Source organism: Papaver somniferum, unplaced genomic scaffold, assembly GCF_003573695.1.
Source record: "Papaver somniferum cultivar HN1 unplaced genomic scaffold, ASM357369v1 unplaced-scaffold_117, whole genome shotgun sequence".
NCBI lineage: Eukaryota > Viridiplantae > Streptophyta > Magnoliopsida > Ranunculales > Papaveraceae > Papaver > Papaver somniferum.
The window spans coordinates 11,458,726-11,478,070 of record NW_020620714.1 but is presented as its reverse complement, the minus strand read 5'-3'; the positions used below and the strand labels follow the sequence as shown (position 1 = coordinate 11,478,070).

The window sequence follows — 19,345 nt, the reverse complement described above, 5'->3', positions numbered from 1 at the left end:
GACTATTTTTACATTTTTGTCCATTTAAACAGTATCAAAATCTAGATGTCTTTTTCACCCAGAAATTGTTGATTTTATTCTTTTTAACCAATTTTGTGTTTCTCAATTAAAATATACTAAAACGTTTTTATTTTTCCTTCCAAATAAAGGAAGGAATTCCTCTTCACATTATTATTTGACTGTCGGTCTTCTCTAATCATTTTCAGAATTTTTGGAAGATTTGGTAAATACCTTTTTGGAGCCTGTTTTAATTCTATACCCAGTTTTGTTGTTTCTTTAGTTTATATGTGATTTTGACAAAATTTTCTGTTCAATTTGGGGAATTCTGATATGTTTTTTTTACTGGAAACTTAGTATCTCAATCATCTAAGACATGGGGGTTGCTTGATTTTGAGGAATTTCTGCTCAACTTTGTGAATTTAAAATGATAAAGGAAGAAACTTTAATGTCTTTGAAACTTTCTTCAGTTGTTTTTTTGACTTTTTTTGAGAATTTTCTTCAATTTTGTCAATTTGGCAATTTGATCTGGTTTGGGTAGTCTATAATCCGATAAAAAGGTGGCTCTTTTGGCTGGATAATGCATGTTACACGCAATTCCTATTCTTTTTGTTTGCTTCCAATGAATCATTCACTGCACACTTAATTGATATAGGTGAATTGTTTCATGATTATTAGTTCGGTTCACACCTTGCACTAAGTGTTTCTTCCCCAAGTTTATAAAAAATCTCTGTTATTATCTATCTCTAACTTCGTTTGGAAATTTCTTTGAGAATTTGAAAATGTACATGAACTCAAGCGCCTGCGGGGAGTTTGGAGATGTCAGATGTTGGTGGAAACTGTTTAAAATCCTCGATATTATCCTAAATCTCATTTAGGTGGTGAAGAAAGAAATTCATTCAATAAACTCTGTGTTGGCCATTTTTGATGGTATGGACAATATCAAATAGTAGCATGCAGAGGGAGTACACTATTCAACCTACACCAAGCCCTTCGAGACCTTGTTGGTAAATCACGGATCCCAAAAATGGAAAATGTTTAAAGGTTTTGTTACAAGTTTTTTTACGGTCTTTTATCTTTATTTGTTTTCATCATATTATCATCCCTCCTTCTCGTTTTGATTTTTTTCGATAATTACTTAGCGCTGCAAAATTTATTTTTTCCTCTTTATTGGATGCTTTCCGAAAAGGCAAAATATATTACACAATTAAAATACAGTGGAAATGGAGACCATATACGCTGGTCCCGTTGCATGTTTCAGGTGAAATAACAATTTATCCCTCGCATGATGCGCTTCAAAGTACATACAGTAAAACAGTATCTAGTCAGCAAGTATCGTTGTTGGACATTGTTGCACCACTAGATTATGAGTGTGTTAACAATGAATATCATATTGTACAGTGGTGGAGCTGGAAAATAAAGTTGGGTGGCTTGAAAATTAAATAGATTTGTGGGGTGGTTTAAGCCTATGTTTTAGGCATGTTTTCTTTTACCGAACTTAAAACCGTGGTAAAATGAGCTTTTCTAAACTTTGGGCCAGCCCAAGTCACTAGGTAGTTCCGCCACTCGTATGTAACCAGTCGTACTAGACAAGAGCTTAGTTTGGTATTGCTACGGTTTTTATAAAAGCACTTTTCTGTTATGCATTGTTGTGCTTTGCTGTGAGAAAAAATCAGTTAGACGTTTGGTAAAATATTAATTAAGGTTAAAGCTGATTAAAAAAACAATTAAAATGTGCTTGATAATATATCAGATTCAACCATTGATGTTGTGGCGAATGACAAAAACAAACATATCTCTGAAAATATTTTTATTCAATTCTTTTGGGTTTAATAATAAATTAATTTTTTTATTATTAAATATAAATATATAAAATATTAAATTTAATAATTGTCGGTGTTATTGTGATTGTTTAAAAAAATTATTTTACTTAACCACTTTTTAATATAATATATATATATATATATTTAATTTTCAAAAAAACAAACAAACTAACATTAAGTAATTATTTAATATTTATTTTTATTTTATTTTTGACAAATTAAATGAAATGGTATCATAAAATAGTTTGAAAATAAAATATAATGATATCTAAAGAATAAAATATAAAAAATAAAAAATTGATTGTATATGTACTTAAGTGTAATTTTTGTCATTTTACAAAACACAATAGGGACAAAAAAGATAATTCAAACATTAAATTTTGATGGGACCAAAATTTATGTTTTTGTAGTTTTTAAAAGTTCCACCTCCCTAACTTGTAAAAATTGAGGAATTTGGGAAGTGTTTTGGGTTAAGAGCGCCCCCTTCCAAACACCAGAACAAGACAAAACAAATGAAGCCAAACTTGATCCCCTACGTGTCATGTGGGCATCCGTCATCGCTAATAATAATGGATCCCTGTGTTTCTCCATAGGAATCACAGATGAATAGATGGTGAACTCCAAGGTTTAGATGGCGCCACCTAGTGGTGGAAAGGAATGCGGGAAAGGGGTGGGAAACTGTACCAGCTTCGGTTTTGGCGATGAACATTGATCTGCCAGACCAGATCACGTGTTAAATTGATTGAGACTGGTACCACAGGGTTGCACTATATTTGGTTGTCATTATGGTCTCCAATGAATATTATACCGTACTTGCACTAACAAGGCTTAATTAGGGCCCCCAAAAATAATTGGGGGTCTTACCAAATTTATATCCATTCCATTTGTTTTAAGAGTGTTTCAAAATGCAGTGAAAATATTATTTTGCTCTTAATCTATAATAAAATTTAAAAAAAAATTTCACTACCCTTAACCTTAAGCGTCATTTCATTTCCATCTTTTCACAAAAAAAATCGGAGTCTCCTCTCCTCCATTTCATTTCCATCTTCTCTTCCATTAACGACACGAAGAAAAAAAATCAGTTACAGTTAAAGGGTCGTCAACCCGAAAATCCTGAAACCTAACGATTTTTCATATGCATGTAGAAACTATGAAAAATCGTTAGGGTATATGAGGAGGGATATAACGACCCAAATTCTTATTTTTCATTTTTTTCTCCCTGGATTAGAGTTGTTACCGTAATATAGAAACATATGACGATCCTTTGCGAACGACCCTTTTTTAAAAGTTAACGACTCTACGAGGCAAACATACAGCCTCTATGTTACAAAAATTAAAAGTGTCGTCAACTTACGCTAGGGAGTATTCCTAAAAAAAAAAATTGGCTCCACTGTTGCTAACTTGAAGGTCGTTACCAAAGGATTGTGTTTTGAATTAGTCTAAGAAGCTTAACGATTGTGGCCTTACTAACTCATTCATTACTCTAGGAAGCTTAACGATTGTGGCCTTAGTAACTAATTCATGTGGCCTTACTGACTCATTCATTACTCCAGGAAACTTAACGATTGTGTTTTGAATTGGTCTTAAGTAAACGAGTCATCATTTCTAACTTGAGGGTCATTAGCAATTATGATAGAGATCGTCATTTGAAATTTTAGGGTCGTTTATATATAAAAATTTTGGGTGACGATAATTATTAGAGTCGTCAGGATTTATTATATTATCATGACGATTTTTCATAACATGAAAAAGTCGTCAGGATTTATCATATTACCATGATGATTTTTTATAACCTGAAAAAATTATAGGTTTAAATCGTCAATGGTGGTATCAATTCATTAACGACTTTCCATATACCCTATTTTTCCACATTTTAATTCTAAAATCTTGTTAATCTAACCACACTAATTAACTTAATTTAATTAATTGTTAACATTAATCATTTGAGGACAGTTTAGGCATTTAAAAAAGATTGGGATAAGAATTATCCACCAATTACTATTTCATGACCTTTTTGTCATGTAGTTAGAGACCCTTAATTATTTTCCAGAGCCCATATTTGGTTGCCATTATGGTCGTTACCTTTGTCATGCAGTTGGTGCTTCGAATTTCTCCCAATTGATCCATTCACGTCCTTTTTCAAATCCTCCTTTACTTACGTCGTGATCTATGCTTCGAACCCTAAGCTTTAATCTGATGAAGTCTTATGGCTTCATTATAAAATGGAAACTTCCTTTAAGCTAAGTTTCCGTCTTGCTTTACACAAATTTAGTTTCGTTTTTTTGGATGGAGACCTAGTTTTGTAAAGTGTTGAAAGAAGAGCCCAATATTGATTTTTGGGATAGAATACTAGGCTTATTTCCGTATACATCTCTTATTATTAGTTAACTTATATTGTACCGAAGGAATGCTAGACCTGATAAAAGAAAAGTAATTGGTTAGTAATGAGAAGAAAATTCAAGCTTACAACTTTGGTTTTATCCCCATGATTTCGTGTTTAATAAGTGTGTCCAAAATCCATAAGTCGCAAGCCTTAAACAAGATTTAAAGTTTTCTCTGTCGACTTTATCTCCCACATAATCCAAGCCTTTATAAAGAACACAATTGGGGATATGCAAATTAATCGAGATATGAATGAATATTCTCATCCAAAGTCGTATTCCACCTTCAACATTTGGCGACCACATCCGGAGGTTCGTGCCTAGTCCACCATGACGCACCAAAAAAACACTAGCGCATGCCCGTTAGAGAACCAGTTGATCAACCAGCCGCCCAACCTGGAAGGCAAGAGAGTGAGAATTGTATCGAGCCCAATCATACAAGGAAGAACACCAGATGCCGCGCAGGAGAAAGATAAACAGACAGCAGTGGGGGACACACCTTTCACGCGGCCCTCCATGCAGGAGATGCAGAGAAAACTGGACGGCCACGTCCGGAGAGAGCAAGAGATGAGGAAGTTATTGAAAACAACCGAGGCCAAACAAAACACCAAGGAAGCGGCGAAAAACATTAGAGAGGAGGAGAAAGAGCCCATAATCATGTCGCAAGAGGCGATGGCTAAGAAACAACAGTACAAAGTATTTGCTTTATTGCATTTAATGCTGATTAGCTATGTCAAGGATTTGCTTTATTGCGTTTAATGCTAATTAGATATGTCAGCTGCTTCTGTCCCCTCGCAGCTGTCACATCTTTTTAGACTAGGGAATAGCCTCTCATCTTCACCGTCGAGGTAAGCTTCCTCGAGATAAGATAAAGCAGATTAAGAAGAGAGCTGTTGCTTGTCGGGATACTGTGTATCGCTGGGCTACTTCATTACCTTACACACGACCTCCTATACTGTGATGCATGTATAAAGAACGGAAAATGGATCATTTGTCCAAATAATTTTAAAGCATGGTTCAAATGGACGAGTAAAAATTAGTATAAGTAAAATGGACACCAAAAAAATAGCTAGAATGAAACTGGATTCATCCTGACTTAAACTTAAAAAAGAGTATGGATGAAACTGGATGCATCCTAATATAAATTAAAAATAAGAAAAAGTATTTCAAAATGGGTAGGATGAAACTATTTACATCCTGACTATTTTTACATTCTTGTCCATTTAAACAGTATCAAATTTTACAAGTTTTTTTTATCCAGAAATCGTTGATTTTGGTATTTTTAACCAATTTTGTTATAAAGAATTATTGGCATTCACACTTTTCTAGAGTATCAAACTTGTTTCCCAACATGATTACGAAAGAGCAAATCCAAATAGGACCCAAGGGAAACTACAATCAACGAGTTGTACTCGATTATAATGCTAATGAGTTGAGTTTACTTGGCATAATGGGTGGATCATGTACATTTGTGTCTGCTTCGTTCTTTGTTTCATTTCATTTTCGTCGTTGAATATGTATGTGATGTATAAGGAGGACCATTAATGCCTTATCATATTTGTTTTCGTACGAGTACTAAAAGTAATCCATGCCGTAACGGCACTGGGTAACGCTCAAGCAACATTACATACAAGAAGTCTTGGCAGATCGAAGGAAAAATCACACACAAAAACCGCTCCTCACAGCCCACCCATATACGTCTTCCGAGAGGCGGGGTTCACAAAACAAATATGTGAAAGGCGTTTTTTATCTTGTCTGTTTTATCGGTCCGTGGAGAACTACTGCATTACATATAACATCAAGTTCTATTAAAATCGTAATGCTTGTTATTGATTAAGATAGGGATATTTTGATTTTGGGTAACATAAAAGTGACTAAAGTTATGTTTGGGTCACCAAGAAATTTTAATTAGAATTTGGATCACAGGACCGTCGTTGGCCGTATTGACCGTTACTAAAATAATTATCATTTTAATTAATTTGAATTTAGTTAACAGTGTTAGTGACTGTCTGCATGTGACTGACATGTGTACCAAGACCCAGTTTTAATAATAACCCTAAAATCTAAATCGAGAAGCATCCATTTCTTCCCCTTCTCGTCTGTGAGTCTTTTGTTGTTGTCGTAATTGATTCGATGGGCTTCGGTCTGTGTGAATTGGGCAAAGATGATGAATCAGTGAACAAGAAAGAAGGCGATTAGTTGGTTGAGATTGTAAATTAAAGAGGTCGAATTGATGGTGATGAACTGAGGGGAACAATAGGTTCAGGTTTAGGGTTTGATGATTGATCCGAGAAAAAATACAATGGGAAATGAATGGTGAATGAAAGATTTGGAGAAGAAGACTCTGTTGCTGTGAAGAATTAGGGTTTGGTTTGAATTCTATTTGAATATTGATTTGGTTTGAAAATCGATCGTAGATAGATGGTGCTGTTCTCTTGGTGATGATTTCAGGTGGTAGTCGATGTTGATGGGTTTTGATTTGTATTTATTTTGAATCTGAGGAAGAACAAAGAAAATCTAAAAGTTAGCAGTTGTGGTTGCAGAAAGTGGCTAGAGTTTTGGTCATGTTAATTGATATTGCTACACAAACTAAACATAAGAAATTGGGATCAGGTTATTCCCATAACCTCGACATGGAGCAAAAACGGTTTGATGTGCTTACATTTTTCTCGACGCATAACTTCAATTGGGGTCTTGTATTCTGTAATTAGTGGATTTTTATCTCCGGTTTTTATTTTTGGACATTGAAGATGAAGATCCGTTTGGTTTGTGAAGATTTGTTCGGTTTAGTTAGTAAAACTAAGAAATTGTTAAGATCAATTTAGTAATTTCAGCATATAACAGAGTTCTCAAACAGTCAAGGCGGTTAATAATGGTCCAGTAACCCAAACTCTAATTAAAAATTTTGGCCGACCCAAACGCAACTTTGGTCACTTTTCATCCAAAGTCAACATATCTCATTAAGATATTATATCTCCAAAGAATATAGATCATATGTAACATAAAAAATTTACCTTCCGTATGAGTTGGACTGTTGGAGATGAGTGGATGAGTGGAAGAAACGAAACCAAGAATTCAACCAGCAGTGACGGAACTATAATGAGTAGCTTGTGTACTAGGTCAGATCTGTAAGTCCTCGACTCAACTACCTTTATAAAGACGTAAGCACACCAGAAGATGTACGAAAATCTATTATCTCTAGCTACTTGAATCATTTCGAAACATGGAGCTTTTTCCTTGCAATTTGGTTCTACTACTACTTCCTCTTATCTTCCTTCCTCTATACTTCCTCGTCAAATTCAGTCACCACAAACATAACATTCCCCCTGGTCCTCCGAAACTTCCCATCACCGGTAACTTACATCAACTAGGCAAACCTCCTCACCACATTCTACATAAACTCTCGCAAAAATATGGCCCCGTCATGCTTCTACAACTTGGTAGTGTACCCACGGTCGTAATCACATCGGCAGAGGCTGCCGAACAAGTCTTGAAAACATATGATCTTGATTTTTGTACTAGACCTCCTTTTGCTGGTCCGAAACGCCTTACATACAATTACTTAGATATATTGCTTTTGGCCCTTATTGTGAGTATTTGATAGAGATGAGAAAACTATGTTTTCTTCATCTTTTTAGTATGAAAAGGGTGCAATCAGAGACTTGCATCTCAGCCCGGAGAGAAACAAATCCGAACATAAAGATCTCATAGACGTTTTGCTGAAAATCAAGAAGGACGGATCGAGCACTGTTCGTCTCACTAATGACCATATTAAAGCAGTTCTTCTGGTACGTGTAGTAGACTGTAAATGAGTAATTTCAACCTTGTGTGTATAATTTCCACAAACCGGCCAACCCACCTAGACAGTGTCTACAACAGACGACCTAATTATATTAAGCAGCTGTGAATCTATTGATTGTTTACCTCTTTCTTTGCTTCACCATATGGCTGTGACGGAGAAAGTAGAGGTAACAATGAGTTGCGAGTAAAGAAAATTTGCTTTGTTTCGCATTGCATGTTTATAATATTCGAGCTTCTAAATTTCTAATACGAGAAAGCATATTTAGGATGTATTTCTTGCTGGAGTAGACACATCTGCTGTAACTATGAATTGGGCAATGGTAGAACTGGCTAGAAATCCAGACGCAATGAAGAAAGTTCAAGGAGAGATTAGGAACTATGTCGGAACAGCAAAAGGGAAGGTAGAAGAATCAGAGCTTGGTCAATTCTTGTACCTAAAAATGGTGGTTAAAGAGACTCTCCGACTACTCCCACCGGGACCATTGTTGCTTCCAAGAGAATGTACAAAGCATCACGTTATCAGCGGATACGATGTATACCCAAACACAAGGATCCTAATAAATGCATGGGCTATCGGGAGGAATCCAGAGTATTGGGACAAGCCAGACCAATTTATCTCAGAGAGGTTTAAAGATTTCTCCATTGATTTTACAGGAGGACAAAATTTTGATTTAGCACCCATATCGATGGAGCTAATCCTGGCCAATCTACCATACTGCTTTAATTGGGAATTGCCGAAAGGCATGAAAATGGAAGACAAAGCATTGAGGAACATCGGGGATAGGTACTCATAAGAAATATCCACTTGCACTAGTTGCCACCAAGTGCATATGATGCTAAGAAACAACAGTACAAAATATTGTAAGAATGCATGGAATTTCCAGTTCTCAATAAAAAATAAATGAATATCTATTTTTAAATAACAGTGTTCTTGTCATTTGCCAGGAGAGACTGCGTGTTCCGTGCTTGGTTTTGTGGACACTCTTTTTAAAGGTTTTTCAAAAGTGTTTCTACATGACTTTGTATTTCTAACTTTGATTTAACTCTAATGCAGAGATGTTAATCAAGAGAGAGTTCTGAAGACCATATATTCCACTTTGGAACAAAATCAAATTCATGCTTTCTCTCCCAGAAGGCCTCAAAGTGTACCTTCGGATGCCTTTTTATTTTCTTCCAAATTCCATTTTCAAGTTAAATAGAATAGAGATGTTGTTAACATTGAGATATCTAGCGATTTTTCCTTCAAAAAACAAATAATAAAAAAAAGATATCTAGCGATTCCTTTTCTTTTCTTTATAAAAATGAAAATTGATAGTAAAACTTGATAAAGAAACCCTGGCGTCACTTGCACATCATTAGGAAAGGAAAGTGGCAAACACGCGAAAAAATGTTAATAATGCAAGCAAACTTCACAGATGCACATCTTACAAACCAACTAGCTCTTTTCCAAGATCTTTCCAAGATACAAGGATATGCCTATGCGGAGTTAAAATTGTATAGAAGGTCACGCCCACTAATTCAGGGCTTCCATAGGCATAATGGGTCTAGATAATGACCTAAATTTCCCTATGGTTCTAACTAATCTCCAGACTGGAGAGTCTGAAAAGTGTGAAATTGACGACGTCTTGTTTAATATCATGCATTAACCAGAGCAGACAAGAAACCGAAGTTTCTATAAGTAACAAAACCTCGCTCGATTCATGACGGTTTCATGAAATGCGAGTTCCATAGTGGTATTCTCAGTTGCCTGGAGAGACCTCATGTTTCGAGTCCGATTTTCTGCGCACTTATTTTAGAGGTTCTTTGAAAATGAGCACTTCTAAAATAAAGAAGTGCTTTACATCAAGCATTTTTGTATGGATTAAAGTGGGTAGTGGAATAACGGTGTGATAGTGAGATGATTCCGAGACAGAATATGTAGATAAAGAAAAACTAGATGGCAAACTTTGTGATTCATGAACCGATATATTGATTGCTTGACTTGAATCCATTTGGGGGACAATTTTATGTTGTGTATATATATATATATAGATATACACAAATGAAGTGGCGGTGGTGATAATGATGGCTTTCAGGCTATGATGCACCGATACTGATATAGGGACACTAATACGGCGATACTGATATGGAGATTCATCACTTTTCAAAAAAGTAGGGATGCGGGATACAGAGGGATACATGTACTTACAAAAATATATATATAATAATAACAATTGATTCTGGTGAAAAAAACACATAAAATAAAATAAAAAAAAATCGATAAACACTCATTGGAATACTAAAAAAAGATAGATAAAAACTATCTAACAGCTCACTCACCCATCAAATATTTAACATACTGCCTTCATCAAATACCACGGTTTCTAGCTCTTGGTTGTTAAGTGAAAGATTTTCCACTTCAAGTTCTCGCACATTGTCAAGTGGATCAAATGCATCTTCACTAATTAATATCTCACATTCCACTTTATCTGATCCTTTCGTAGAAGACTGTTGTGAGTAAACATTAAATTCTCAACATTTTGGGGTTCAATCTTATTTCTCTTAATTGAAAGGATAAAATTATATGTGCTCAAATTTCTCTCTTAACAACACGAGGAACATGGCTTCCCAAGAAGCCTATAAAAGCTAAATTTTTGTAACACTGGATATGAAGCACCATAAACTAACCAACAAGTTTTCTTTCTTTATAGTCAACAGGTTATAAGGTTTAGATATAATTATTTGGTATGTTCATGAGCACAAATATCTCTAAATATTTAGATTTTAATTGTGTAAAAGGATTATAAATAGAATTTGCATATAAAAATATATGTTAAAATTATAGGAAGTATCCCTCTTAGAGTATCGCAGAGATGTCCCAAAATACCCCCTAGCCTTTTTGTAATTAAAAAAATACGATACTTTAAATGGAGTATCTGACATGTATCCCCATGTATCAATCTCCAAGTATGCGATACGGATACGGCGCCGATACAGATATGTCAACAATTTTGAAGTATTCGTGCTTCATGGCTTCGAGGTATGTTACCGTGATTGAGATTATATAGGAAGAGGAAGATAATCTTGGTAGGTGGTGGTTACCCAAAATAAAAATTAAAAAAATGGTAAGAGAATTGCATTCAATAGAAACTAAGTGAGCCTTACAACCATGAAGAAGGCTCTCCTCGTAACATCATTATACAAACTATTACACAATATAGTGATACTATGTTGATGATGGTGTACTGTTCCACACACGATTTCATGGTGAGCTTTCGCGGCTAATACATGAATGGAAAATTACTGCTAAACCACTCGCAGGTTAGAATGGCTTGGGTGTGCAACACTACAAAAAGGAAAAAGGGGAAAAAGAAAAAAAAAACCATTCTAGTTCTAGAATTTATATTAGTAAAACCTGTTTGGGGCACATTTATCAAGAATTTGGACCCTAAATTCATACTCCATAATTTACGGTATGAATTCCCATTCATCAAGAGATCAAGACATATATTCACCACACCACAAAGACATATATTCACCACACCACGGCAGTAAGAGCTTCTTCTATGGTCATGTGGTCATCTTCATATCAGGTTGTACGGAAAGACATCTTTATTCCCTTCCTATATTCCACCTACCTATTCCGTTCCCTCCAACCTAAACCACATATATGGGATTTGATTCACAGGTTCAGGTGAGTTTCTTTTTATTGTTATCTTTTTTATGTTTTGAAGCAATAATGTGCTTGTCTCTTTTTTGTTATACTTCTATTAATCATTAAACAAATATTTAGTTTACAAAAAAAACTCTCCAATACTCAAGACGCAAAAGTTACCGCTTCTCTGATCTGTTAGTTGTTTTTTTTTAATAATATATTGTACACTCACTTATGCCATCTATAATCGTGCACTAGAAGTTTCCATCCTGTTGCATGTTGTGGCTAAAGAACAATTTATCCCGCACATTGGTTAATTCTTGGATTTTCCGTGAGGTTTGGGTGCACTCTAAAATACATGTGAAAAAAATCTAAAAATCTCTGGGAGGGAAGGCAAAGGAAAGGACTCTTTTCCAAAATAAATTAGGCAGTCTTAAATGTCAAAAACAACTCAGTATCGGAGCATAGACTGCTCCACTACTTTAACTGTACTGATTGTCACGTGTCCATTTTTAGGCCTAAAATTTTTTATGGGACATGACCGAAAATATTTTGTGGTCTAGTGAATTAAGTTCACCCACAAGCACTCAGCCTTGCTCACTTGCATCAAGGTATCCATCTTCCTTCATTCTCAATGTTTTACGCAACAAAAATCATTCTTCTTTTTCTCTAACTCTTTATACTCCCATAAGCATAAGAGGTTTGCCATGCATTAATTTACTTAAGCAAACTCAACAAGAACACCAACGTATAACACAACATGCCATTTTATTGCATTAAGAAAGATTACATCAAACAATCCATCACATGGACTAAATAGGCTATTCACCATCTTTGATGAATTCCAAACTCTCTGTCTCCGATTCAGTGGTTCTTCTCCAATCGAAAAACCCTGAATTTATTGATCTCTAAGTTATTTATACATGCTAGGATCAGGCCACAACTTGTGTGCAACCATTTGCACATTGATGCCACACTTGTACTTGGTGTTTGGGCTTTTCCAAACATGGTTATAAACCCACTTTATAACCGCTCTAAGTCTTCCCTTTGCTCTGGCACGTGTGTGACGCATGTAACCAACTTATAACTGTTCTCATAGGCCAACATTGGGTCGTTCTTCTTCGTGATATGCTCCATTATTGCACTACTTCTCGTCAGGCTATGTTTCATACACTCTTGGATGCTACCAACTAGCATGAATACATGTCAATGTCCCTCCCAACAGTTTGGATAACTTTTGCCTACAAGACATAAGCTTTACTTGCATGATCTCTTTGTCGATCAAATGAATACAATGATGCCTTTGGCATGCTTCACTACTGCACTGGCATTGGCCAGGCCTTAGGACAATGCATAAGTTATCTCATGACTTATCTTGCATCCCTAATCCATTCCTTGAGCTGAGATAACTCTGAATATAGAATATGCAACACTATCGCATAGTGTTTCACATATCAAATATATTTTCTTGTCTCCGCCATGATGGCTCTTCATCGCTCGGACAATGCATCTTCATCTGCTAGGCCACTCACTGCAGTGTTGCGCCATGATGGCGCTAAACTGACTAGGACGGTAACACTAATCCATAAGGGATGTTTTTTTTCTCTATATACATAAAAGAAAAAAATAAATAAAAGACAACCATTTCTCCACATTCGTCTCACTACTACTCATCTCATACATCTTAAAATGAAGAAAGATGTTTGAACACTCTGTTTCGTATTTCATAACCGTTTCTCCGAATAAGCCTTATCATTGACATTGTTTCACCAAATGATATTAGTGTACTAACAAGGGAATTGTAATTTTCCCGTTGTCCCGTTAGACCGTGAATTAGAGTATTAACAAGTATTTGCAATCATTTATAAAGTGTTCGAATATCATAATCAAAAGACAGAAAGCAAACACATTTTGTTTCAAAAAAAAGTTAACCTTTTTTTAACAGATTGAAGTTATTTTAAAATTATTTACCCAAACTAACTTTCAATTTTTCGACTGTAAGGTGAAGTCCAACAGTAACATCTGAATGATATCCAAACTTAGGAAGTAGAACTGTAAAAGTGGACAACATAGGTTAGACATGAATTGTTTAAATTTTCTTGTGACGGCCAAGGTATGATCTTTTGGCACCCAAGAAGCAAATATGAGAGTATATAGAAGGAGTTCGGCTAATATACATGCACTAGATGCCTTACAATGCTGGACTGCTTTGTTAAACAAGTACATAAGATAGAAGCAATGTGAAACTAAAACCCTTCACTATGCATGTCACATGCACTTTTTATTCTTTTCGTATGGCTCGGTACACTCTCAATTCCTATCCTTTTTGTTTGGTTCCGTACACCCTCGATATGTGGAAGTGCAATTTTCATGCTTATTAGTTCAGTTCACTCATGTCCAATATTATGTTTTTTTCCCCTACTTTACATATAAATTCTCTGTTACAATCTCTTTAATTTACGTTTGAGATTTCTTTGAGAATTAAAAAAATAAAAATGCAGGGAATAAATATCGAGGTATTGGGAGTTCTGAGAAGTTGGTGGAAACTGTTTAAAGTATTCGCCAATCAATCATATTATTGTCTTAAATGTGCTTTAAGTGGTCGTAGAAATTAATTTATTAGGTAAACACTCTCTTGATTGTTTTTAATTCTATATACCTTAATATTAAAGATAATTAGACATGCATTGAGGCAGACTACAAGCTAAAAATACATTAGTTTGTAATAAATCTGATAAATTTGCGACAATGCCAAGAATCAAGATATAGGTAAATGGTTAGTGTTGTACTTTAGTCAATCATTATCTGGTGCCCCAAGTTTTTTAGTTTACAATACCATTTTTGATATCCCTTGCTTTGTAAAACATGGTTAAACTTTAATACTTTACATAACTATTTTTTCTTGTAGGAAAGCCCGGCTGTTTGTTTTCTACCTCTCGTCGGAAATCCGTAGTAATTAAAAAGTAATGGCATCACAGTTGGAAGCAAGCAAAGACAATTTCTCGGCAAAGTCTTATTTCTAGCATACTTCCACACCATCATCATTGACAACGTTAAGTGTCTTTATTTTTTCCTTGACAGAATTTACTCTATAAAAAATGTAGTTAGGATGGGTAATATTGGCCATTGTAAAACGATAGGACTGCTACATGCGGTAATAGACTTATTGTGTTACCAAATTAAACAAGTATAAATAAAATAATTAGCTCTCCTTGATTACTGGATTGGTAACTCTCGTGGTTTATTGCAGTCATATTTATTAAACTAGCTCTTATAGGGTTCAGTAAACCTTTATTGCAGTCAACTAGCTCTTATAGTTCAGTAAACCTTTATTGATGTCGTATATGTGGTAGGCCTCAAAGTTATTATATTTAAATGCAAAACATTCCCCGGCAACGGCGCCAAAAACTTGGTAGGCCCGGAGATATGTATAAAATTAAGCGCAATGAAAACGCGGGCCTACAGTAATACCGCAAGTGCACGGTCGTCGGTTGTAGCTCGTGCAAGTACGGGTCGATCCACAGAGATCGGGTGTGTTTTGGAGTGTTCTAACTATTTGGGCTCTAAATTTGCTAATGGGCTTTGAATACCAAAGGGTCTTGAATATCAATGGGCTTTGAATACCCTTAGGAACTGTTGCTTTCACAATAAGAGCAAGATGGGCTTTGATTAACTGTGAAGCAGTTTGGGCTTTGGTCTTTTGAATTGCACTGGGCCTTGGATTCAGTCAAGGATCTGGGCCTTTGGATTAAACCTGGGCTTTTATTTTGGTCTTCTGATGAGCTCAAGTTGTGCTCTGGGCTTTTGGGCTCAATGGGATTGAGCTAACAGTGGACTGTGGGCTGGGCTTTGGAGAGGAAGCAGCAGCAGCAGCAGTGGCAGCTAGGGGTGAACAAGGCAGCACAGCAACAGCAACAAGAACAGCATCCAACTAGAATGCAGTAACAAGAACAAGGAGAACAAGAATTGCTGCCTTGCACAGCAGCAGAAGTGGCAGAGAAGGCAATGCAGCAGCTGCACAAGCAGTGCACAACAGCACAAGGCCAAGAAGAAGGAAAGGCAGTTAACAGGAAAAGAAGTAGCAGCAGGGGAAGAAAACAGTACAATGCAGCAGTGCAATGCAGCAAGGCAAGTGCACAGCAGCAGTGCAAGGCAAGTGAGAAAGAAAAGATGGCAGTGAACAAAACAGTGAAGACAATAAAGAAAACAAGCAGAGAACAATGCAAGAACTAAACAAAGCAAATACTACATAGCAAAGAAAGATAACAAAACAAACCAAGGCCTAAGGCCAAGGGCAGGGATGTGGAGAAGCTAACAGAGCAAAGCTAAGGCATTCTTCTAGAGTGGGAAGAGAACTAGCTTGCTCATTGTCACTAGTGAGCACTAGTTTCTCCCCACTATTCAATCAACACAATGCACCTAAGCATACAAAAGGAATGGCAAGATAATCAGCTTGCTATGAGCACTGATTTCTTCCATTACACAATCAAATCAAAGCTTCAAAGGCTTCTAGCCTAGCATTCCATCACTTCACAGTGCACAAACTTAACACTAAACTAAACATGGCACTAACAGTGACAAATTAAAATTAAACAGGAACACATTAAATAGGAAATTAAAACATGAAATTAAAACATGCATATTAACAGGAAAATAACAATTTTAACAGGAGCACATTTAACAGGAGACAAACAATTTTAACATATGCAGTGAAATTGAGCAGAACACATTAAAGAGAAAAACATTAACATTAACAGGACATGAAAGTCCTGGATGCCGGCTAATCCAAGCATACTTTTACAACACACCCATAGTTCCTATTTATAGTCCACAACACAATTAGGGTTCTACCCATTTTCCCAAAATAACAGTAGGCTAGGGTTTGTGATTACTCACCCAATTTGACACAACCACTCCATTTTGATGTCGACCCATGCTTCTATTTGTTCTCCTGTATCACCTCCATGCATCAATTGCTTCTCTAGCACACGTTAATCCATCAACCCATAACCTAGGGTTTAGGTTAGGTAATAAGTTGATGGGATAAAGGGCTAGAATGATGGGGGGAAGTTTTCAATCACGTGTAGGATGATGACGGAGGTGGTATGGTGGTGGACATGGTGGTACGGCGGAGCGGCAGTGGAGTTGGTGGTGGAGCAGTTGCAGAGGAGAAGGAAGGAAGGAAGAAAGAAAGAAGAGAAGAATGGGTCGAGTTTAGGGTATAGGTATAGGTTGCTAGTGTGTGAGGAGGATCCATCGAGTCTTGATGTTCTGTGACTCTGAGCTGCGAGATGCGAAGATGGTAGGTAGATCGGACGGTGATTCGGAGGCAAGCGAAAAGCGACCGTCGGATGAAGGGATACAACGAAGTTAACGGCTCTAGATGGGGTTAGGTGTTGTAGTGTAAGGCGGAGATATCAAACTTTGATGAACAGCAAAGGAGCGACCGTTGGATTCAACTACCATCTAATCTGAAGGCTTGGAATTTCAGCGCTGTGGTGCTTGGCAGAGACTTCAGATTTTGATGCTCTATGAAGGAGCGACCGTCGGATGCTTCTGAGAACTGATCTGATGGCTGAGAACGGAGGCGTTTTTGTGTGTAGAAAATGAGGTTGTGCGCACCATTCTTCGCGGCTTCCTTGCGTAATTTCTCCCGGCTTTTCACTACTTCTCTGCTCTTTTTGCTCCGCAAGTCATCCAGACTTTATTTATTACCTAAAAATGCAAAATTAATTAATAAAAATATTTATTCTTGAAAACAATGAAAATACAGAATATGGGATAAATGTATAATTAATGCATAAAAGATGAGTTAAATGCCAACAAAAAGGGATAAATATATACAATATTTGGCACTCATCAATATGTTACCATGAGGTCCGGATGTTTACGGATAAAGATTTATAAATCTATGACTATGAAAAAGCATAGTTGGACGTTGTTTCACACTTGCACCACGTGATTATTAATAATTAACAATGGAACATCATATTTTTAAAAAGAGTTCTTGATGGGCCGAGAAAAAAATTTCCTAAAAATTGTCCTAGTCACACTATTCTCAAAAAAGTAACATTTTGATGTGGAATAAAAATTCATTAGTTAATTAAAATTATCACAACAACTGAATCTTCTTTACTCAACTGAATCCATGGGGCAGAAACTATGTCCCTTTTTCAGGTTGATATTCCTTTAAAGTAAAATTTCGAAAAAATATCAGCCATCCATCGGTATGCGCTTATTACAATTGAAATTCTACATGAAGTCGAGTATAACTGTAAAAATGAACAACAAAATAGAAGTGAATTGTTTAAATTTAAAGTTTCATCATAATTTGTTAAGATTATCGGTTCATAGCCAGGACATGCATATTGGGCTACCAGGATGCAAGCCAAGAGGATATATCAGGATTTCAATGCACACGCACCAATACATCAAAAAACATGCTTGACTGGTTTGTTCAACAAGTACGAGAAAAAAATAGATAAATTACAAGGAAAAAAAGAGAGGAAGAATTGTTACTTCTAGAGTAATGATGATATATATAAGAAAAACTAACATTTTCGCTTGCTGGATTAAATAGATAGAGGAATAGTTAGTCAGAAGTAGTTGTACACAAGAAAACACTAGCTCTTAATCTAGAAAACTAAGATTAAAAATAAGATGGAGGTATTATTATGTCAGTAGTATATGTGTATAACAAAACCCTAGCGCTTTAACTAGTTGGAATAATGATAAAGAATATGGATATTCAAACCAAATTCTATTTACAATGGAGGAGATATTTCATATTATATTGAGTGTTTATTATAAGGATATAAGCAGCATGGGATTATTATCCTACATGTCTCATACCATTATCTTGTTTCCTTTGGTACACATTCAATATGTGACAATGCAGTTTTCATGATTATTAGTTAACTTCACATATTATTTTATATTTTTATTTCCCATATATATCATAATCTATCTTTTACATCAATTATATATTTTTGAGAATTAAAAAGGAAAACGTGGAGTTTTATCATGTTACTGATGTGGGAAAATCGGAGATGTTGGTGGAAACTAATTCAAATACTTAGGCTAAACGATCATGATATTGTCCCAAATATGTTTTATGTGGTTTCAGAAATAATTTCATCATCTAAACTCTCTCTTGGACATTGTTGGTGATACGAATGATTTTAGGTAGCAATGTATAGAAGGAGTACATTATTCAACATGTAATAAGCTCGTCAAGTTTAGTTCGTAAAACGGGATAACTTTGTGCAAATGCTTGTAGGTTTCGTTAGAATTTCTTTTCATGTTTCTTATATTCTTATATCTTTTTGGAGGTAGGATGGTTTCCACTATTTGTTGTTCTTTTATGTTCTATTAAATGAGTGTTTATTAGAAAAACTAAAGCATCTTTGATGATTAGTTGGCAAAACTTATTGTTTTTCTTCTTTTTTACTTCGGGAAAATATATTTATACACTTGTGCCTTTTATAAGTTTGTACAGAAAATGGAACAATTGAAATATAATGGTTTATGTTGCATGAAGTGGGTTAAATATCATTTTATTCTGCTGGATATTCATTCTCAGATTTCCCGTGAGGTCTAGATGTACTTCAATATACATATACGAAAAATTTACTTAGTAGGCACGATTGTTGCACCAGAGGATTATCAGTGAATTAAAACCTTCTAGACAAACATCCAAAAAAAAAAAA

At 35.6% G+C, this 19,345-nt stretch overlaps 1 protein-coding gene across 1 annotated transcript; it reads left to right on the top strand.

Annotated features, from left to right (window-relative positions):
- The first annotated feature begins 7,424 nt into the window (after positions 1 to 7,424).
- LOC113329866 (cytochrome P450 71B35-like) lies at positions 7,425 to 8,796 on the top strand. The gene is made up of 3 exons (XM_026576690.1): positions 7,425 to 7,790; positions 7,840 to 7,989; positions 8,269 to 8,796. The coding sequence occupies exons 1-3, from the start codon at positions 7,425 to 7,427 to the stop codon at positions 8,794 to 8,796; spliced, it is 1,044 nt and encodes a 347-aa protein (XP_026432475.1).
- The last annotated feature ends 10,549 nt before the right edge of the window (positions 8,797 to 19,345 follow it).